The sequence below is a fragment of the Prionailurus bengalensis genome, chromosome F2 (genome assembly GCF_016509475.1).
Source record: "Prionailurus bengalensis isolate Pbe53 chromosome F2, Fcat_Pben_1.1_paternal_pri, whole genome shotgun sequence".
Classification (NCBI taxonomy): domain Eukaryota; kingdom Metazoa; phylum Chordata; class Mammalia; order Carnivora; family Felidae; genus Prionailurus; species Prionailurus bengalensis.
This window is the reverse complement of record NC_057353.1, coordinates 13,836,015-13,859,754: the sequence shown is the minus strand read 5'-3', so window position 1 is coordinate 13,859,754 and position 23,740 is coordinate 13,836,015. Positions and strand designations below refer to the sequence as shown.

Here is a 23,740-nt window from a genome sequence, read left to right as displayed (position 1 = left end):
CTGTCTCAGGTACGGGCACAGAGAACTGATAGAGCTCATTGTCACTGCTGGCAACTTGGTCTGGAAAACACTGGGAGCGGTCAGGGGGAGATGCTGGAGGGTGTGGAAGCATCCCCAAGTATGTCTAGGACTTCCAGCCTCCTTTTCCTAGGGAGGGGGAGGGGAAGCAATAAGAGACCAGTAGACTTCAGCATGCCTTGGGGCAGATGTAGGGACTCTGCAAATGCTCTGTAGTTTCCGGTGGTCATTCCAAGAGCCTTAGTTCCAAAATGTATGTGTCCTGAGAAAGTACCTGCGGTCATTCTGGTTTTCTTGGTTCCCTCATCCCCCTCCATAATTGTCTTCTTTCCACTTTGCCACGGAAAGGTATTTATCTCAGCCATCGGGAATCTTATCTTGGTGCACTATCCTGGAGGGTATCATACTCTAGGTCACTAAACAAAATGACAGTTATAATTTCACATGATGATGGAGTAATAGCTACTAATGACAATGGCTCTAAGTTTTTGCTTTCAAACAATCTTGTAATAAATTTTACTTTAACAATACTTTTCACTTTTACTTTACTTTTACAATACTTTTACTTTAACAATAATTTTCGGTACTAGATCACTGGGTACTTTTTAACATATATCTCAGGCACTTTACCTATAATTTCACTCTTCTCCACCTTCTTTTTTCCCTGCTTTATTTTCTCTGTTGTGCTTATCACTGTTTACCATGCTGTATTATATGTTTCAATTAAAAAAAAAATCTTATTTGTTGTCTGACTCCCTCACTACAATTTAAACTTTATGGGATAAGAATTTTTGTCTGATCTTGTCTGATTTTGTTCACTGCTATATCCTCAGTTCCTAAAACGGTGCCTGGTAAAAGGTATGCCTTCAAAAATATTTGGGGAAGAAAGGAATCCAAAGAATTGAGAGATACTGCTGTAATTAAATTCCTTCCATTCTCATATTTTTTTCCTGTAAACAAGGTTTCTATAATTACAACACTAGCATCAAATATTGAAAGTACCTGAGGTAGCCTATCTCATCCTAGCAGTAACTAATACTCATCCATGAATACACGAACTAATTGAAAAAAAAAAACCAAAACACACTCCATTCGTTTCATTAAGAGGTACTCTTCCATTAAATGTTTCATTTTATGTTTAAGTTTTTCTTTGGATAGGTTTATAGTTGCAATTATTGGCTATCAACATTACTGAGCAAATGTAAACATATTGTACATATTGATGAATATATTGATGAATACATTTATGTTTGCTCAGTCATGTTGGTGGCCAATAACTGTAAGCACAACCTCATCCAAAGACAAACTTTGACACTGAAAATCTGGTCACAGGAAAAAATTAAATTTTTATTTATGGGACTAAATCTAAACCGATCTGCAAGTCCTTTACACTGAGCACAACAAAACATATTGAAAGAAATTAAAGGTGTCTTAAACAAATGGAAGAATAGAAAACATTCATGGATTGTAAAACTCAATGCTATAAAGATATCATTTGATCTGTGGATCAACTAATCTACAGATTCAAAGCAAACTAAATAAAACTTTCAGCAGTTTAATGAAGATGCTGACTCTAAAATGTATATGAAAAGGCAAAGACTCAAGATGAGTTAAGACAATCTTAAAGAAGGACAAACCATCAAATGTCCTAATTTTGGGGTTAAGATTGATAACTGGACTATACAAATTGAGAACTTTTATTCCTAAAAAGATAACATCCATTGAAAATAAAATTTCCAGGTATAGATAAGTTTTCATTGTAGAGATATATGATAGAGTAAGAAAAAAAATTAAGAATAAACATATTACATTAAGACAGAATTCTATGGGTCAAGTGGAATGGAGGTACAAGTTCCAAAAGAAACTGGCACAACTTAAAATTCCAACTGTTAATTATTTAGGTACTTTTTAAATGGGTGATTATGGCATTAAATTGCTATGCCATTTAGATTCGATGGGATACATTCAAAAGAGTAATGCTTCAGTTTTATTACGGTCATGATTTGTAACACGTCAATTTTTCTAAGTTGGAATTTCACGTCTCCTCTCTCCATGGTTCTGAGTGAGGCTTGGCTACAAGAGACTTTTGTGTGGAAGATACGGCAGACATAAGGGAAGCAGAAGTTACTGTGCTCAGGAAGTTGATCTAGAGTCCCAGGCTCCCCTGTGGCGGACAGCCAAGAGTGAGATCTGGTTGGCACAGTGGGATCAGCGAACAGTTTAGTGGATGCCCAGCCCTGCCCCTCACAGCTGGCAGCACCACATCAACCTTGACCTCAGAATCCCTGCTGGGAGGACAGCCTTCCCTGACCTCCTGTCTGATGTGCCAGAGAAATCACTGAAATGGCTGAGTTTTCTTGGACGTGCCTACCATGAGGAAGAAACGCTAAGTCTCGTTTGGTGACAATAAAGAAAGTCACATTTTTGTCACGTCGTTTTGGGGGTGAGGTAGAGAAGAAGTTTGTTTTCATAATTTTGTAGTATTTGAATTGGATCTTGAGGGGCGCCTGGGTGGCGCAGTCGGTTAAGCGTCCGACTTCAGCCAGGTCACGATCTCGCAGTCCGGGAGTTCGAGCCCCGCGTCGGGCTCTGGGCTGATGGCTCAGAGCCTGGAGCCTGTTTCCGATTCTGTGTCTCCCTCTCTCTCTCTGCCCCTCCCCCGTTCATGCTCTGTCTCTCTCTGTCCCAAAAATAAATAAACGTTGAAAAAAAAAATTAAAAAAAAAAATGAATTGGATCTTGAAATTCTGTTATTTTAATGATAAATTTTGCATATTGAGTGTCCTGTGCTAAATAAAAGCAGACAATTGATTTGGAGCAAGATCATTGGGTGTGTTACATTATATATGACTCCCTGTATCCACTTAAATTTTAATAGGTTAGCCCATTATTTTTCTCTACAGTGTGCAAGTAATTTATATTCTCACTCAATATTTAAATATGAATGTTCTGGTTTTAATCCAGTGAGTGAGCAATGTCTCTTTCTTTACCAAATTATAAAGAATTTACTTGTTATCCTTGTTGGAAAGAAAAGCACAATTGCATGTTGGAAAGCACATGGACTTTGGCACTCGAAATATCTAGGTCAAACCTAAGTTCTGCTTCTTACAGATTAGTAGTGAGTTGAAGAAATTCTCAGGGCATCTAGAAAACAATGACCACCTCAGTGTGGTTGCCCGAGATGAGCCAATGGCCTTGGAGGGCTGGCACACGGAAATCATGCAGCAAACGGTAGGTTGCTATAGATATTATTTGCATATTTATCTTGTTCTCATGATACATTCCCATCAACTATTGATTTCTGAAATTCCAGAAGCTTTGTGTAACTTAAGATAACAATGATTTGTGAGAATTCTTACATTCTCTTTCCCCTATTCTCCATAAGAATGTCTGTCCTTGAGGAACTTGCATTGGATTTTGAGTTTAGTTTGATTTTCTCATATTTAGAAAGAGTAGCTACTTTGGAGGAGGGAAAATTGGTTGGTCTGCCACACTTTGAAGCCTGAGATTCCACCTTTTATGAGCATTTTTTAAATTATTCTGGAAAAGTTAAGCTTCCTCACATAAAGACCTGGCGCAAGAAAGAAAATAACGCTCAGCGGAAGTAGAACTTGTGGAGTTAACTGCCATGGGAGCGTAGCGCTCCCTCTCTGCAGCGCTGGTGATAAGTCGTCCAGGAGTGTAGATCCAGGGCCCAGGACCCACCCAGTACACACGTGACAACCTCCATCACCATTTGTTTGGCTTTTGACTGGCATTGCTTTTCTTCTCTCCTCCTTTTTCCCCCACAGTAGCCCAAACCTTGCGGGGGAGAGCTCTGTTTTTTTCTTGGCATTTCAAATCATTCCATGGGATTCTTTGTAAATATATCTACAAAATGCAAAACGCACAGAGTGACTTCTTCGTAATGTTTTCGGCATTATTCCTTTAGATGCGTATTCTAGTTGTTCTGCAAGGATCCCAAGGACCGTCTTTAGCATTTTGTCTTTGAATCTTCCACGGGGGAACTTGGTTGCAGTGTCCCTACAGGGTGCTTTGATAGTAATCATCTACGACTGCAGCTTCTCTCCTCGCTCTGAGTTGCAAGAGTTGTATCACCTTTGTAAAGATGCCCGTAACGTACCTGCTTCCACTATCCTACCCCCTCAACACACACACACACACACACACACACACACACACACACACTTTTTATAGTTTGTTTTTCTCATATTTTGAAAGAAAGTACATAATTTTTTTCCCCCTTTCTTACTTTAGGCTTCATCTTTAATAGCACATTTTCTATTCTTTTTAAAGTTACTCAGCTCTTTCAAAGCCACACAGGTTGCGCTCTGTTTTGCCATCACAGGTTACTGTTACCCCTTCGGTTAATCTGCATCAGTAGCTCAGTAATTGGACGCAACGGCTGCTCACTGTTTTCAACCACAGTCTGGCTCTACTGAAGGCCCTTTCAATTTTTGTGGTTTTTCAAATACTATCTGTTCAGAATCACTGGTGGCTGATGGCCGCTATGTCACTATACTGCTGGGCTCGTTCAGAGGAACCTTTTACTCTAGGGAAAACAAGATAAAAAAGAATCCTGAAAACACCATCCTTTTTATTTTTCTTTGGCTGCCTTTCCAGCTTCTGTTGTTTTCCTGGGTCCAGATCTCTAGAATCAGATGTTCCCATAATCAGTGCTGACAGTTGCTTCCCACTTGAAAATTTTCTAGGAGTAGGTAATATTTAATGGAATAATGAATTTCTAAAATCTCTTTGGGGCCAATAAAGCAGAATGGAATGGCCGAGAGGAAAACTAATGCTCAAAAATGTAAGGACTAAAAACAGTTCTAAGAATTTGTCTAAACAGTTAATAACTTTTTCCCAGGTAATTAATCTTTTCCTTAGTTATCCAGTTTTTCCCCCAGTCTGTATTTGTCATTCTCATCTAAATCTAGCTAATCAAGGGGTGCCTGGGCGGCTCAGTTGGTTAAGCATCCGACTTTGGCCCAGGTCATGATCTCAGGGTTCATGGGTTCAAGCCCCACATCGGGCTCTGTGCTGACAGCTCAGAGCCTGGAGCCTACTTCAGATTCTGTGTCTCCCTCTCTCTCTGCCCCTCCCCCACTCGTGCTCTGTCTCTCAAAAATAAATAAACGTCAAAAAAAAAAATAAAAAAAAAACGAATGTAGCCAATCAAGTCACAAATACCTGTTCACTTTAATGTCTGTCTAGAATTCTTTTTTATTGTCTGTGTCTACAATTTTGAATAGTATTATTTTTTTTAATGGCTTCTATTATTACTTTGGTTCTCCTTGTCCTAAGAGTCTGTATCCAAAAAAATGCCATTTCTTCTGAGATCTCTTTTATAAATCCTTTTCTCTTTCTTTGAATTACTGTTCAAAGAAAATTGAATCTGATCATATTCTTCCCAAGATTAAATCCATTTATTGACCCACATCATCCAGCAGAAAATCCCAACTGGTGTGACCTGAGTAGGTACAGATGTGACAAGATATCAATTCCCTCATTTCCTGGTGTGTGTGTGTGTGTGTGTGCGCACGCGCACACACACAGCTTGGAGTAGGTAGCCTTCTGGGCCAGTCATTTCTTGCTGGGAGAAAAGTAATTTATTTGCCACAGAGTGCCTTATAAATGTTAGTTTTCCTTATGAGTGCCAAAATACATAACACAAAATACAAAATACAAAATAAGACAGAATCCAGGGTCCCTCAAAGCCGACCCCACCATTCACTTGGTGAACTGAACACACCCAATCACTTATCACTTCTGGGGTAATTCAGTCTTTTCCAGGCCTTCTTGAATATTCCATGGTTGTCCCAAGCTTTTTTTGACATATATTTTCCAGTATTTAAAATGCATTTTCTTTGTGCCCTTCCTGGTGATGTAATACTCTTCATATAAGACCGTGTTCCCATGCTGTGAGCCATGCTTGGTGCCCTGAGACACAATTAGCCTCTGCTTGTTTTTTTCTGTGCATGTGATTCACTTTATACAGATCGTTATCTGCACTTGACTCTTCTGTAATTATTTACATGTCTGGCTCACTTATTGGAATATAAAACCTCTCAGGAAAGGAACCAAGTCTTATTTATCTATGTATCCTTGTGGCCTAACACACAAGTCTTTCAGTAACTGTTTCTTGAATGAATCAATCAATAAAGAATTAGCTATTTAACTTTATTTAAGCTTTAAAATTAAACGATAATATGCTGAGTCTGTACTATAAAATACTTTTGGATCTTGACAGGTCAGTGACCTTGGAACAAGAAGAGATATGAGAGAATTGCAGAATCCAATAAAAAATATTTAAATGTCTACAAGGATTGGCAGCCTACCAAGAATATAAAATGAACATGGAATTCTATCATGTTATATGGTTGGAAGAATTACATGGAATGTCAGTACATGGAGAAGTACATGGAGTGTCTCTTGAGTCATATGGAAAGACATTAAAATGTTTAAAGAATTTGTGAGTATAAAACCAATCAGAAAGAGACTCTTAATAGGAGTAAAGTCTTCTGTCTACTGAAATCTAATGTCATGAGTCCTAGTGTTGTGGGCTGCTAAACTAATCACATTTAAAGGGTATGGGATAAGACCTCCACTTGTTCTACCAACATTAAAAAAAAGCCCAATATATCCATTAGTGGAATTTAGGTCCTGCTTGGCAGCTGACAGTCTCTCAGCATGTAGCAAATTCAAATTGTTTGAGATACTCATTCATTGGAGAAATGCATTTCCAATACTAGGAACTGACTACAGAGAGAGGAAAAGAAGCCAACTTCAAGGTTTTAAAACCCTTTTGTGAAGTATAGATTAGGATATTGTAATCATTGGGATAGTCGGTGTTTATTTGGTATGTAAAATCTTTGGTTCTTAACATAATCAGACAGATCATGTTAGGTCTGGCAGATTCCCCCTGTAAAACAAATTCAAGTTTTGAATTGGCTAATTAATTTTACACTTGTGATTTTAGGTTGAAAGACATGGGAAAACTTTATTAAATTTGTGTAATATATGTTTTTTAATATGAAATTTATTGTCAAATTGGTTTCCGTACAAAACAGGTGCTCATCCCAACAGGTGCTCTCCTCAAAGCCCATCACCCACTTTCCCCTCCTCGCTGTCCCCCACCAACCCTCAGTTTATTCTCAATATTTAAGAGTCTCTTATGGTTTGCCTCCTTCCCTCTCTGTAACTCCCCCCCCCCTTTTCCTCCTCCCTGGTCTTCTGTTGAGTTTCTCAGGATCCACATATGAGTGAAAACATATGGTATCTGTCTTTCTCTGCCTGACTTATTTCACTTAGCATAACACTCTCCAGTTCCATCCACGTTGCTACAAAAACTTGTGTAATATTTAAGAAAATTTGAGATTCAATATATGCATAAGCTTATTTTATTAGATTTATAGATTTGCTGGAATAGTTTAAAAACTAGTGAGTGTTTTGTTTATCAGGATGAATATTTGAAGGACTTGCAAAGAATGATAATTACAAAAAAGAATGATAATTACAATGGATTCATGAATGCAGGTTTAATATGTAAAGGGTTTTAGTTCAAATTGTATATGGAACAAATCATTTAAAGGAATTTAGACTACTAAATATAAGTAGATCAAGTAGTAATTGAAGTCCAATGGAATATTATTTAGCCTTACACAAAAATGAAATTCTGATACATGTTACAATATGGATAGACCTTGAAAACATGGTAAATGAAATAAGTCAGACACAAAAGAACAAATACTGTAAGATTCTATGTATATGAGGTACCTAGACTAGGAAAATACAAAGAGACAGAAAGTAAATAGGTAAATACATAGAGCCAGAAGAGAGGTTATCAGAGGCTGGGGGGAAAGGGAGATGAAGAGTTATTATTTATGGGGACACAGCTCCTCTTGATACAATGAAAAAGTTCTGGAAATCGATATTGGTGATGGTTATACAACATTGTGAATGTATTTGATGCCACTTAATTGTACACTTAAAGATGTTCAAATGGTTAACTTTATATTATGTATTTTACCACTATAAAAATAAAAATAATTTCCCCAAAAGGCATTATTAAAATTCAGTAGGTTTATAAATGGAATAGTGAAAGTTCTATGTAGCCTTTAGAACTTAAGAAAACCCAGGTTTTAAAAACGTTGCCACTCTAATAAATAGCACAGTGATTTTAAACTCTGAATCGATATAAATAGAATTTGCTGAAAATCTTCCCTCATGGACATCAGGAAACGTACAGTGACAAAATACTAAGGAAACTTTGGCTTTCACCTGTTTTCTTGCATCTTTGTTGTCTCAAAAAGAAAACAGTCAATATGACACCTTTGTTTTCCTTAAATAATGAAAAAAAAAACCCACCCATATTTAATTTACTTTTCCAAGTAAACATGTAGGTGAATAAATAGAAAATGAGGCAAATATAGAATAAAAGAAAAGAAAACAAAACTTAAGTCCAAGCTGTATGTTATTTTTGCTCCCAACATGTAAAAAAAAAAAATGGTATGGTTTTCATCATTTCCACATAGCCTTCCCTCTCGATGCAGGGTTTAAAACTAAGTCTCTGATACGATCTGCCTTTTAATTCACTAATCTGTTGACAGTCAGCAGGCCAGGGAAGTCCTGATTGCCTTTTGACCTTCCAGAGCATCCAATATGAAGCTAGGCCTGAAGTCAAGGCCTTTGTTTCGGTCAGAGGCCTCTTCTAGGAAGTGACTCCCTATGCATTTGCTACTCCACCTGCCAGGAATGTTCTTCTCCTGGCCACTCACCTCACAGGTTCCTTCTTATCCATATCCTTTATCTTATCCTTCTCCTTCAGTGCTGTCTCCTCCAGGAGACCTTCCCAGGCACAAAGGAGGCACCGGCACTTTGTAGAATACACAAATTGTTCTACACCCCGTTTGGTGGCAGAATTCCTGCCTGTTTCTACTTCAGGGTCTCCACCTCTGGGAACCCTTTCCTGATCATACCCTCTTGGGTGCTTCTCAGTGCCTCATGCCTCAAAGGCACTAATCACCCTGTCCTCAATCTGCTTGGTCAACTCTCCTCCAAGCAATGACTTGGTGACCCAGGTGCCTTCAACACTGTAGTGGCACCATTTTAAACATGTGGCTTCCAAAGCTTCTGTGCTTCTCTGTAGCTAATAGGTAGAAAGGGGGAGAACATGGAGAACCACATGTAGAAGGTGTTTAGGGGCCAGGCCTAGAAGTGGGCATACCTCTTCTGTTCACCTTTCATGATCTAGAATTCAATTTCGTGGGACATCTAACTGCAGGAAAGCTGGGAAATGCAGTCCAGCTCTGTTTCAGGAGAAAAACCAACAAATGGGTTTAGTGAGCAGCTGGCCAGTTTCTCACACAAGCTATGACAAAACTTGTGAAGGTGCTATTCAATGAGTAAGGGTTGGGAAATGTTACAAGCTTTGCAGTTGATGGAACTATATATGTGGCAAAGAAAGCTGTTCTCTGGATACACCATTAACTCTAATCTAGACTTTGTGGTTCTTGCAATCAAAGAGAGAGAGAGCAAACGCAAGAGCAAATGAGACAGAGAGAAAGAGTGAGAGAGAGAGAGAGAGAGAGAGAGAGAGAGAGATCCTGTTTCCTTCTATGAGAACAAGTATGGAAAAAGTTAAAAGGCTGGTTAGGTATAATTTAGAATTAATTTACTTTGCACCTCATACAACTCAGGAGGAGAAACAAATTCTTTTAACTTCTCCCCTACTTTATTTTCATGCTGGCATCCAAGTTATATGAATATTCCCAAATACCTCACTTAGATTCCAGTTCCAAATGCTGCTCCCAGTAGGAACAGTAAATTACTTTTTCCTTAGTCAATAAACTACTTAGTAAAAGCACATGAAGATGAGTGTTCCGTATATACCTTTTATTGTTGGTTACTTGTATGACACTTCTTTAAAGGAATTATAAAATCAGATTTCCATTAAATATTTGGTCCATGAATATAGCTCTTGAGAATATCACGTGCCCTTTTGTTATCTAAAAGGGATAAACATCTGTTTTATTGTTTGGTCTTACTTTAAAATGCTTCTGTTTTATTGTCTGATCTTACTTAAAATGCTTCAGTGTTAACAGTGGGCTATTTACTAGGGACGGCAAGTTAACATTTTAAGGATATAATGAGAAGTCATTACTCCAAAACTAGCCAGGGTAAGTACTAACTCAAAATTTGTTACCTGTATCTGTGTTGGCAGTGTGCTTAATTTGCGTAACGATATTCAAAATAATTTTTAATTGGTAAAGTAAGTGCTGTTCAAAGGATGGGATTGCCTGGCAAAACTCAAGAGACAGGAAAGCTAGAAGAGAAAATTTTCACGGAGGGAGCAGTCAACAGTGACCAAAGCCATTAATTATAATGAAGCGTGATGAGATCTAAGTGAATTTGACAATTAAGAGGTCATTGCTGGCCTCTGAGTGAGCGTTTTCAGTGATAATGGAGGACAGAAGGCCTGACAGCAGCAGTCTGACGGTGAATAGCAGTTGAGAGAGGGAACGCTATAAGTCTGGACTACTTTGTAGAAAAGTCTGAACATGGAGGGAAGAAGCATGAGAGATGGGAAAGCTAGCTGTATATACCGGGTGGGGGGTCGGGGTAATTTCTGTTTTGTTTTTTATTTTAATTATGTGACTTTATTCATAAGCTGAGGAACAAGATCCAGTGGGAGGAAGAAACTGGACAGAGAGAAGGGAAGAAAAGAGTTAGATGGGGGTGGGAGGGGAGGATGAGAAAGAGAGAGAGAGAAAAAATAATTAGTGCAGCAAGGCGCCTGAATACGTGGGAGGGAATGAAGCTCTCGTTTTCTGTCGGGAAGAAGATAATCCTGGAGGAATGTAGACAGTCTGGATGGGAGAGAGACTCCAGGAACTTGTAGGGACCCCTGCCTACTGGCTTTCATTTTCTTTGTAACAGAGTCTTAGTGCCGAGGGTGTGGGGCAGAGGGGTGCAAGGTGCCGGGAATTATATCTCTCTGGGCTTCATTTCCTCATCCCTAAAATGATGGTAGGGAGCTCTAAGACTGCAGTTTTAAGGGAACTGGAGAAGGTGCTGACTCGGAACGAGTGACAGGCCTGCTCACAGGCGTCGACATTGTGAAGTCGCACGAGGGCCGGTGGATGGGGGCGCGTTCTTCTCTGTAATGTCACAGCAGTTTAGGAACAGGTGTAGAGAGAGGAGGGATCAATGTACTCTCACTGAAAGGCATTGGGGCATGGATACTGAATTTAGAGTTAGAATGGAGACACAGGGGGCCCTCTGGGTGGCTCAGTCCCTTAAGCATCCGACTTGGGCTCAGGTCATGATCTCTAAGTCAGAGATTGAGCCCTGTGTCTGGCCCTGTGCTGAGCATGGAGCTTGCTTGGAATTCTTTTCTCTCTCCCTCTGTCCCTGTCCCACCGGCACGTGCTCTCTCTCTCTCCCTCTCTCAAAATAAATAAGCATTTAAAAATAAAATAAAATGGAGACACCGGAAGCCCTGTCAGAACGCTGTCAGTTGTTCTTCCCCCTGGGCCCCTAATCTTTCCCACTAAGAATCCAGAATAAAACCATCACACAGGATCCATGTAGAATCCTTACGGCCCATTTTTTTCTCACTGGGCTTTCAGGGTTCCATGAGGGTGTGGATTTTTTTTTTTTAATTTCTTACTCTGCTCCCTCATAATCACATCTGGTTCCCAAATCCCTAATCTTCCATTCTGTACCATCTGGATGGCAGATCCTGCATTCTTCCTTCTCAACTTAAGGGCATGCCACGCACAGGAGGCTGCTGGGCAACAGCGAGAACCTGAAGGCTCCGACCTGTCTGAAACAGGCATGTAGGGAGATGTGATTGTGCCTTCCCGAGCGAGACAGGCATTTGTGCAGCGGGCTTGCTTTCAGGGGCGAGGCTGATGCTTCACACTCCATCGACTATTAATCTGAGGCAGAGAGATCAGGATGTTTTGAACAGCTGCCGAAACTTTCCATTTGTAAATGAATGTAAAAAATGGGATGCACCTGACTGCACCTTGAGACAACCCCAGAGCCAGGGACATCTTCCATAGAGCTGTCGTGTCAGACCTCAGAGTGCCTTTGGGATCCCCTAAGAGATGATTTGAGTTGTTGATGTGAACAGAGCTAGATGTTGGCAGGGTTAGGACTGCCTTCATTTAATTTCTAACATCCAGTTTCAAGTGGAAACATGGGACATTAAAACCCCCTCTGGGGCAGTAGGTGTTCTTTGCTTGCTGCTGTCAACTTTCTGACAAGTAGCCAATGAAGATTTTCAGGGAATATAAGTGCATGAGCCATTTATACCTCATTGTGAATGAATCAAATTTTATTTATTGTGCAGGGAATGGGATATTTAAATTCTCATAAGGTGTGAGGAAAGACATATGAAAGATAATGTAAAGACATGGGGGTGTGTACAACAAATATACTTTTGACAAACATACATCGGTTTCCTGTGGTGTTCCAGATACTGAACCAGGTCTTGGGATCCTAGGGTAAGTAAGCCATGATCCCCATCTACAAGTGGGGAATGCAGCTAAGTAAAAAATAAGTTGAACACAGATTCAGAGATGTGCTTAGGGTCCACTAAGGCATGGGAAAGAAGGTGTCCTTGGGAAGAATGTTAAAAAAGCATCTGAGGGCTGTTAGTTACTTGAAGGGAGGTGACAATGTCTCATTTGATGACTGATTGTATATGGGAGGTAAGGAAAGAGTGGAGGAGTATGCCCAAGTTTCTAGCTTGTGTGAAGAGTGGTCATTCATACCACTCTGGAGTTAGAGAATAGAGAAGGAAACCCTTTCTCCCCCATCTCTGCCAATGGAAATCCCAACCATCCTCTGAGTCCACTTGTTCACACAGTTATTCATTCAACACTCCCTTATTATCTGTTGTTTTAGAGTGTCCTTTATGCCAGGAAATGGGCTGCCTCTTGGGGATATCATGACTGAAAAATTCCAGTTATGTTAAATGTTTCCACAGGAGAATTATGCTGTCCAATGCAAGCACCTAACAGTGTACCACAGGTGCCCTCATCTAGCCTGGAGAGAGTGAGAAGGAAATGGCCAAATTTGGGAAGAATAGTTAAGCTGAGATTTGCAGGATTTGTGTAGGTTAGTATGTCAGCAAAGGGAAGAGGCCTCTCTGAAAGAATCTGCTGGATTTAGGAAAATAGATGTGGCTAGAGATGAGGAGACTAGAAAATAATGGCTGTGGCTTGTCCCAGTTAGGCTGAATTACAAAAGTCCTGGTCGAGTGAAATAGGCAACAGTCTAGGTTCTACTTCATGATGAGTTTAGTACTGACTTGGGAGCTGGTTCTAGTAAAAAGGTTTCTTTATCTTGCCCCTGTGGAGAGTCTCTACTTGATTCACTGGTTTGGGTATTTGGGTGTTTATGATATTCTTCTTGAGAGATACTGTGTTTTTTTCTGACTTTATTGAGGTATAGTTGACTAATAAAATTGTGATATATTTAAATCTTCAACATGGTGACTTGATACATGTATACATTGTGAAAGGATTCTCACCACTGAGTCATTACAGAGAGAGACAGTCTTCATAACCTACCCAAGGACTGGAATTCTGTCTCTGAACCACAGGATTGTAGCTAGGATCTCATTCCATGCCACTTGTCCTTCCCAGGTGTAGTGGTGGCTGAGGTCACCACCCTGCTGGGCCCAACTTTTTGATAGTGAGTCTGTTCCCTGGGCCAGATTTTGTAGTTGAATTCACTCTGTGGGTCCATCTCTACCTTCCAAGTTCCTGTTCCCCCCGTGATATCTTGTCCAGGAATTGACGAACCCAAGCTCTTACACTGATGTGGTGTAATGGAGGTTTAAACCATCTCCTTGGATCTTGACCTTCAAAATTACTAAAAATCCATCCAATTTTGTTAAAGAGATGCAGGACCATCATTTGCCAAACATAAATATTTGTAAATGCATCAGGCATTCTAAATGTAAGGCAGTATCATTCTATCAAATTTGAGAATCTTGGGTTTTGAAATCCATCTTAAAAAATGAGTCGCTTGGCCAAGAGAATTTACAAATATAAATTCGGCTATTTTTTCATTATCGGATGCTATGTGCATAGCATTTTCTAGGCTCTAGGATTAAATCAAAGAATAAAATAAAAATCCTGACCTCATAGATCGTCTATTCTAGTACGAAAATTAGCCAGTTATTTTGTAGCTATTTAACAAAGTCTTCTCATCAAATTAGGGGAATTACTTCAGACTCAAAATCTAAACTTGTGGTGAGGTTAGTTAGATACAACTCACCCAATAGTTACCAAAAGAAATGTACCCAGTAGATTCTTGATGGCTTATTGGACAAATGCTCTGACTCCTTTGAAATGCTGGTCATGACTACAGGATCATTCCTGAGTCTCTCTCTTGGACTCACCAAATTCTCCTGCCCCTCCACCTCAAATGTGTATATATTGCAAGGCTCACAAGACAATGGACAGTTTTCTATTCTGAGGATCCTCCCGGCCTCTGCTGCTTTCTCTCCTTCCCGGTGCCTGAACTTTGGGTCACTCTCCTTCTCTAAGGCTTCTGCAAACATTACAAAGCCATGAAGGGACACTGAGAGATTAACATTCAAACTATTCAACTGCCCTCCCATTAGCTTCTTCAGTAATTCTTAGGGGAAGAAAGGGGTTGTGAAAATAAAGGAAACCTCATTTAAAATGGAGCTGGGAAGCCCTGAAGGGGGAGCTCTCATGCACACACCAGGCTGTCTAACCAGCAGGAAGAAGGAAGATAAGAATTATCTTGATAGGGAGGACATTATCACATAGGAATTTCATCTTCCACTTTTAAGAAAACGAAGGAAGATCCTCCCTGCCCCAGCAACAACTCACTAACCACCACTCACAGCCAATGAGAAATGCTCTTTCTTCGTTCTTTTCTGATGAACGCTTGTTTAAAACAATCCTCCCTAATTTCCTCCTATAACCTAATAATGGCCGGCTTTCCCTTTGTCTCTTCGGACTTGTCTGTGGTTCCCCATAGTTTGCTTGTCCCAAATTGCAATTCTTCTGCTATTACCAAAGAAACTAATTTTGCTGATAATTGACTATTTTGAAGGTAGACAGGGTTATTTATTTCCAATTCATATCATTGCTATGCTAATATCACTATCCTCTGAAAAGGAATTTATGGGCAGACAGGCAAATATATGAACACTAGCCTGTAGGAAGCCTCAAGGACAGTAGAGATATAGAATGTGTTCCACGAGTCATGTTTCCTTCCAATGAACAGTCCCCCAAAAGTATACTATCAAGGGTCAAATGGTAGTATAAAGAGTTATTTTGAGCTTTTCAGTGTAAATTATTGAACCTGCATCTGGGGGGATTCATTTCCTTTTCAAAAACTACTTCTTAGGGTTTTCAATATAGTTTTCTCCCACTATTCAACTATACAACCCAGACTGGCCTTTGTGAGACCAAACAGATGTCCCAGTTGCAATTTGAAACCTAATATCAGAAGCAGTCATGCTAGCAACAGATCCTTTGAAGAAGTCTGGTAATATTTATTCAAGTTAATACTATTTTTCAGCATCTTTTGCCTCGCCTCCACACTTTCCCAAATTAGAAACATTCTTTTTCACAAGTGTGACAAGATAGTAACAAGCCTACAAGTTCATTTTCAGCAGTAGGTGATTCACAAACAAGATGTCGACAGGTTTTTATGATTACAGATTCCAAATATCCTGGTCTCACAAAAGTGTTCATGGAGATTGATAGATATTCCAAAAAAGAAATAAAAATGAGATGAGAGATATAAATGGGCTTTTTCATTGGAATGAATGATGGGAAGTTCTGACCCCATCAAGCAACATTCTTCCTTTTTCAAGCTTTTTATTTCATTGTCTTTGACCTGCAATCAGAGTCCTTATAGGAGATATAGTTAGCAGAAGAGGCCGAGAGGTAACTAAGAAGATGGGTGGCTGGAAATAAATGTTTCTGCAAGCATTTATTACCCTTCAGAAATGTCCATCAGCTGAAATGTTAGTCCCATAGAACCACTTAGGCAGTGCAGGGGAGAGAAGTGGGTAGCTGTTATTAATTTTTAAGGCTGGCTGACAGCTTTCAGTCCAAGAACAAAGATTAACTTTGCATTCTGAATAATGCAGAAATTTTCATTAGTTAGAATAGGAATTGAAATGATAAATGATACATTGTCTGCCAAAATACTGTGACATTACATTATATATTTGCAGTCACCTTTCAGAATAAGCTTTCCAGAAGTATACTTAGACAGATTGGAAAGCTACCAGTATTGGTTTTTTTTCACTGTATGTTTAGATTTTGGAAAAACAAATCAAAAGACACATCTTTTTGACTGTGGGTTGGTAATGTCATATCCAAAGGGCAGTTCATTACTGCACCTAAAAGCTAAGTGTTGGCACAAATTGTGCTAGTCTATGAGATCACTGCGATTGGTTTCCAGATATTTCTTTTTGTTCACATCTGCCTTGAAGACTCCGGGACAATTTAATTACAACTGCACTTTTGATTTCTACTTCTTTCAATAAAAAATGCAAAATTACACTCACTTGAGAACTATCAGCCTAAAAGGTTTGTGATTGCTTTTCCCTGTCATCTTTTTTCCAGCAGATCATCATGTCAAGTCAGTTTAGGGCATATTTATTTTGTGTTGAGCACCCAAGACTTTTTCTGGCTCTAAATTTTGTTTGAATTGATGGTATCTAGATACTAGATACAACTACTATATCCAGATGTCTCTCGATAACTTAATGTATGGCCCTCCTAATAAACACTAGAATTAAACCATTAATAGAACAGGCTTCTAGCAGCTGCTCGAATGCCAGTTTGATGGGCATCAAAATAGCTGAATCAGAGATTTCTATAGAGAAACTTACGCTAACGAAAGACACCAAAGTCAATGGAACTACAATATCTGCCAGTAGCGATATCTGCCAGTAGAGTAAATATTGTATTTACTCTACAATATTGTTACTCTAAAAGAGGCTGATAGAAGGTCAAAATCGTTTACCCAATTTAGATGAGGCTTTCCTTTTGCATGTCATTTTGTATTTCCAAGTTTTGCTTAAAATCACACGCCTCAAGGAAAAGTCCTTTATGTACTTATTCTAATAGATAAAAGACTATTGATTAATCTACCTTTTCTCACACAATAAGGTAGACTGAAACATTAGCATCATTCGAGGGCCTCCAAACAGCTCAGCAAGGAGGACAAGAAACAGCGGCTTTTGATATCTACTTAAACATACTTTATAAAGGATTCAGCTGCGATTTATCGGTCAGTGTATCATTTTTTGAAGTTTTTTTTGAAGTATTTATTCTAATAATTTCCTTGAGGTCTCAACTGCCGTTAAAACTGTTCATGCTGGGCCAGTTGTTTTTGGAGGTGAAGCCTGTCTCTTGGAGGTGAAGCTGTGAGTTGGAGGCATGCTGCCGATTTTCTGTGCATTAACTTTGTCAGACTGTGCATCTACCAATGGAACTCCTGAAAATACACTTTCTGAAGGTAGCCTCATAGTGGGAAGTGTTGTCACTACGACAGCACTTTTGAAATGTCAGAAACTTTCTGGTTTATCTCGTGTTTAGAAAAAAATCTCTAAGCCAGCATAAAAGATACGATGCAGTATGTTCACACATTTTCACTACCTGAGAGTTTAATCTCAGGGTCTAATATTTTTTTCCAGTTGGGTAAATAAATCCTCATTGTCAACTGGATTCCAGTTCATACACTGCGACTGCATCTATTTGGTGGGAAGCATTCATCAGACCCCTTCGGAGTTGTGTTCTAGAAAGAAGTTATCACGGTGAGCTGGACACTTATCCTCATTTTTTTAAAGGGTCAAGTTTATAACCCAGGGAGTTTAACTATGATGATATAACTGAATCATTGAGGTGGGTGGGTGTGATTTGGTTATCTAATAATGATTTATTTTAAAGAATGAACTAAAATTTTCTTTAGTATTGCATGAGATCATAACAGTTCTGCCAAGAATTGCCTTACATTAGCAGGCACTCAATAAAGGCCAGTGTTGGCATATGTGGCTAAATCTTCACCTACATAACTTCAGGTCATATATGCCTTTTATTTTTTTGGTGGTATTCTGCTGAAACATGACTCCTTAGCATTTTAGCATCCCGTTAGTTATTTTTCAGCATTGCTTCTTTAAATTTGGGGTGTTTTTTTCACATCTCACCTTGAAGGTTGTCATTTTTAGTTTTTGTGGAGCACTTTATAAAATTTGTGTTCATATACTTCTTGCTGCAGTGTATTGTTTCATGTTATTGGTATTAGTCAGATTTCAAAATTCTGCAGCTAGCATACTTACAATACATACAATGGATAAAACGATCCCTGGTTTTCTATTCAACATTATCTTTAAATCTCTGAAGAAAACTTGCTAAGACATGATCCGACAGCCATCTGTAGGCTTACAGTCTCTGGGCATCCTCATACACAGCTTGATTTGAGAGTTTCAATACCTATGCCACCTTATTTGTGTGCAGTTCAGTTTGCAAACACTTGATTATAATTTTACCATTCTGCATTTGGTCACTTTAAATTCCAAATACAAAAGCTTTCATAGCCCTGTAATGATTTGCTTGGGAAGCTATATCTCATCCAAAGTAAACCCAAAAGTAGCTATCATAGTACTTACAGGTGTCCTCTTCTTCCATGAAAATACTGATCACATAACAGGCATACACAAAACCAACCAACTGCAAAAGAGAAGAAAAAGAAAAAACCTTTAAGAATCTATGCTAAATGTCCAGAATTGAAGAGCTTATATAATTCAATAAATAAAGAATGCATAATAAGAATGTCAATGAGTCTGTAATAGGAAGAAATCTTGATTTTAAATAATAGCTGTGTTTTAATTTTTTTAATGTTTATTCATTTTTGAACTAGGGAGAGACAGAATCTGAAGCAGGCTCCAGGCTCCAAGCCATCAGCACAGAGTCCAACACAGGGCTCGAACCCATGAACTGCGAGATCATGACCTGAGCTGAAGTCAGATGCTTAACTGACTGAGCCACCCAGGCACCCCAATAGCTGTGATTTTTAAAGAGTTTTGCCATTTCTACTCAGTTGCAATGGCTTTTTAAAACAGAACACAAAAATGGGAAAATGTTTTTAGACATTTCACTTGGATTTTGATTTGGGATTTATAGTCCTTATATTTTAAAATCACCACAGAGTATTCAGAACATATAGTTTTAAGTTTGACTACTTAAAGGGCAATTTGTAGCAATACTCATTATTACTACAACTATTTTAATATTTAATGCCATAAAAGGAATCAAAATATGCTAATTGTAAATTAAATACCAATCATCTACTTAGTTGTTTGAAATGCTCTGAGAATATAATTCTATTTAAATACTAAATTGTTTTGTTAATTATATCATCAGAAAATGCATGAACTTTTAGTTTATTAATCATATAATGACACCGAAGAGATAGTTTACACTTGGATACTAGTGGTTAAATAAATTCAGGTGCTAGAGCGCAGGCTTTCTAGTTTTTCATATTGTTATCTGTACTTACTATACTGAGAAGGCAATTTTTATTTTATGGAGCCAGAGACACCGCAATTCCTGAAGGACAAAATTGTCAATGCAGCTAGTCTAGTCTAAAATTACTCTAAGTACTTTGCTGAAAAATAGATACCTCAATAGTGGTTATATAGTCTGCCTTCTTACTTTTCTCTCTGTTGTTAAAGTCTGTCCTCTCCTCCCTTTATAAAATAACATTTGGAAAGGATAGTCTCTGATAGTCCCAGTGTCAAAGGCTGAAATTCCCAATGCAGAGAACAATCCATCTGGTGTTTGTGACTACCCTGTAGATTAGGAACCTGAACTAGGAATTCACCTTCAGACTGGGCAGGATCAGGTTTTAGCTTTTCCTCACTTGCTGAGATGGATTTCCTCTCACTCTTTCAGGAAAATGCAGAGGAAGCGGAGAGGTCAGAAGGCTCGAAACACAGAGGTTCGAACCAAGGGAGAGATGACCAAAGAGCATCTGTTGCCGCTTGATGGTTCTTTCATCAACAAGACTATTGGAACGTTGCCTCTCCAGTTTGCTCATCACCTCGTAGAAATTGTGGTTGAGTTTGCTCATCTCCCTGTGGAAGACATGCCTCAACTTGGAAATGTTTTGGAAGATGGTCATTTAACAGCCAGTAAGACTATTGTGGAGAATAGGCAACTCCTTTAGTAATTCCTGGTTCAGATCTTTAGACACAATCTGGCCTTTGATGAACTCTTCCTCAGCCTTGGCCACACTAACCTCATCTGTCTTTTCTGTATTCTGCATGCCTCCAAGTGGCGCTGGGCACAGTCACAGTCCATGAGTTTCCAACCCACTTGGCGATTCTTTCCTTCATCTCACTGAACTGGGCTCCATAGTATTCCATAGTCCTCAAAGTCTGTTCAGCTCTTTTCTCTTCATAGTCTTACCTATGAAGGAGATCACCACTTCCTACAATGGTCATTGGTTTCTCATGATTATCCCAGTCACTGTTGTAGACCTCCTGTAGGGTTTCTGACACTCCCTTTGAGTTTTCACACATCACCGCGACAGCACTAAAGGTATTCTTTAGGTCCTTTTATAGCTTGAGGCCATCTGCTAGATTTCTAGTTTATTATAAAAGGATTTAACTCTGGGATAGCCAGATGGAAGAGATGCATGGGGCAAGGTAGGGGGTAAAGTGTAGAGCTTTCCTGTTTCTCAAGTGCACCACTCTCCCCAAATCCCCAAGTGTTCACCAACCTGGAAGGTCCCATAGATGTTCTTTTATTAAGACAAAAGAGAGCAAGCTCATCCGAATAATTTTTTTCCAGAAATACTTTTTTACAGAAGTTTTATTAGCTTATATTTATTCCCTGTAGTTTTAGGGCTATGGATTATGCTAAAAATATTGGGTTAACTATGTTTTCTGAAAAGATTCATTTTCTGTGTACTGAAGAGAACTGGCCAGTATATTTATTTCTTTTCCAAATGAGTCTTTTGACTGATGGAAAGTAAGATCAGGGTCTTAATTCTAGTTACAGCTCACTATCTTTCCTCATTCAGTGAAGTTTTTGTTACTGATGAAATGGGAGAACACCCAGTTTTAAAAGAAAAGATAAATGTATAGCAACAGAAAATTTGTCAAATTCAATTCTTCACTAATGGGCCTTAAAAATATCTTGATAGATGACAAGAAAGGAATTTGGGCTAGGTAATTGAAATATACAGTACCATTAGCTGGAAACAGTAAGATAAAGACGTGCCATACTAGAATATTAGCTCATTCTCCAGGCCCTCAAGCAGAAATTGCCAGCCTTAATCTCAATATTACAACAAATGAATTAATTAGCATATATCCTTTTATTTTTGCTTTACTGATGGGCACACTAATAAAATATTTATTCCAAAAATTACTTTTGCTATCATGATTAACCAAACTGCTGCTTAATTAATAATATTATTCTCATGAGAACCTGTCTAGACATCATGTTAATCACCAATTTGTTGATGGCTGAGTGTTGTGTAGTTCTTGGTTTCCCAGAATATGATTTGAAATAGTCCCTGTGGCTTTCTGCTTATCTCCAAGAAATAGAATAACATGCATTCTTGCCAACAGCAAAGATACACAAAGTAAATAACACCAGGGTTGTCCCGATTGTCTGCTTTTAATAAAGTTTTGAAGGACTCAGTCATTTTAAAGACACTTTCTTCTTTTCCATTAAGTTATCCATCTCCAAAGTTATAACATTTAAATGATTTTCTCCAATGTATTGTAAATTCTGACTGCATAAAGTCCATTTTTTTGGTATAGTACATAAATGCAAATGGCGGAAGACTAGATTCCAACACCACTTCTTGTATAAGGGATTGATTAGTTTTTGCAAGTAGGATTTGTATATGTGATTGATTTCTTTTGCCCTGCAGGCCTTGTATAAGGATTGGCAGGATTAGATTTCACATATGTAGAAACTAGGATGACAGCCACTGGCTGTGAGTCCTGCTAGTTGTGAATCTTAGGATACATCAAAGAAATGAGGCATTTCTAAAAGCATGAGTGTCTTAAGGGATCACTTTTAGGTGCAACAAGTGGATGAGAAAAGCTCATCTAAGAAACTCAGAAGAATTTGTACAGGCCCTGCCTCACTTAGGGTGAAAGAATCAGTGGGGTTTGAAGGAAGCCAAAAGGATCCTTAAACAAAAAGAACTCCCCAACGACCTTCCTAGATATCCCAGCATTTACACTAACATTTAAGCATTAATGTTTAAGAGATTCCTTAAGGAATGACAGAAGCGTCTCTATTTAGCACTGGGCTCTAAAATGTTCTTTGTTGGTTGATTTTTTCCCTCAAATCCAAAATGACTCTATAAAGGTCTTGGCCAAAGCCACCTGCAGGAAGCAGGCAGAGGCTGACACACTTCACTCTGTGTAGAGCTTTATCCTTATGAAAGTCATTAAACCGAACATTTTCAAGTTCTATGTGTAACTTGAAACCTTCTATAATTTAATTTTTTATTTGGGTTAAGACGTTAAGTTACATATAAAAGAAAGCATAGATATCTAATGTCAAGAACTGCAGGGTTTGGGATTTTACTCTATAAGCTAACGAGTTAGCCTGTTACTGTTTCATGGATTCTGGGTTAGAGATAAAGGACTTCATTACTCATAGCTCAGCAGCCAGCGTGAGCTTCATATCTCTGCCACATTCTCCTTGGGCCATGACGGACTCCTGTACACACAGTGGGTTGTGTTACAGGAGAGGAACATTGAGCTACTTTTATAGCAATGGGAAGCAAGCCTACTCTTTGTTGGGGTGTGATGGGGGAGAAGTGACCTCATTCCTTAAGGTTGCTTGCTGAAAACACAATCCTGAGAAGGTGCTCAGGGAAAGGCTGATTATAAATTTGGAGGTTATCGGTATATCTATAGACGGTATTTGAAGCTATGTGGGGGTGCCTGGTTGGCTCAGTCGGTTAATCCTCCGACTTTGATTCAGGTCATGATCTCATGGTTCATAGGTTCAAGTCCCGTGTCAGGCTCTGTGCTGACTGCTCAGAGGCTGCAGCCTACTTTGGATTCTGTGTCTTCCTCTCTCTCTGCCCCACCCTCCTCCCCCTGTCCCACTCACACTCTGTCTCTCTCTGTCTCTCAAAAACAAATAAAGAAATTAAAGCTATATGATTGATCAGAATGCTAAGGAAATGAGTGAAGTCAGAGAAGGGAGTCAAAGGATGAAGTTCTGGAACATTATGACATTTAGGGTTTAGAGAGAAGTCAAGAAACCAGGAAGAGACTGAAAAGGCCTGACTAGAGAGGTACAGCAATATAAGAAAGCAAGGGCAATCAACTGTGTCAAAGGTCTCTGGCAGGTCAAGGACAATGAGTACTGAGCCTTGACGACTGGACTGGGCAGTGTAGAGCACATGGGTGACCTTCATGGAGTTGTTCTGGTAGAGGTTGGGGGCAAAAATGTGACCAGAGTGGGTTCAAGAGAAAATAAGATGTCAACTATTCTTTCAAGGAGTTTTGGAAAAGGAGAGTAGAGACAGGAACAAGATCTGGACAGAGATGTGATGTTAATGAGGTTTTTGTTTGTTTTTGTTTTAGTTTCTTTTTTAAAGGTGGAAATTAATACAGCATATTTGGATTCAATGGGCTTTTCCTTAAACTATGGTCCACAATTTGGGG

The 23,740-nt window shown here is 39.0% G+C and overlaps 1 protein-coding gene across 2 annotated transcripts in view; it reads right to left on the bottom strand.

Annotated features, from left to right (window-relative positions):
- The window catches only part of NKAIN3 (sodium/potassium transporting ATPase interacting 3), a 608,729-nt gene that overhangs the window by 18,379 nt on the left and 566,610 nt on the right, over nt 1-23,740 (bottom strand). For both annotated transcript variants that reach the window (XM_043601142.1, XM_043601143.1), the window contains exon 5: nt 18,701-18,761. In XM_043601142.1, coding sequence (XP_043457077.1) covers nt 18,701-18,761 — 61 coding nt within the window. The remainder of the gene's footprint in view (nt 1-18,700; nt 18,762-23,740) is intronic.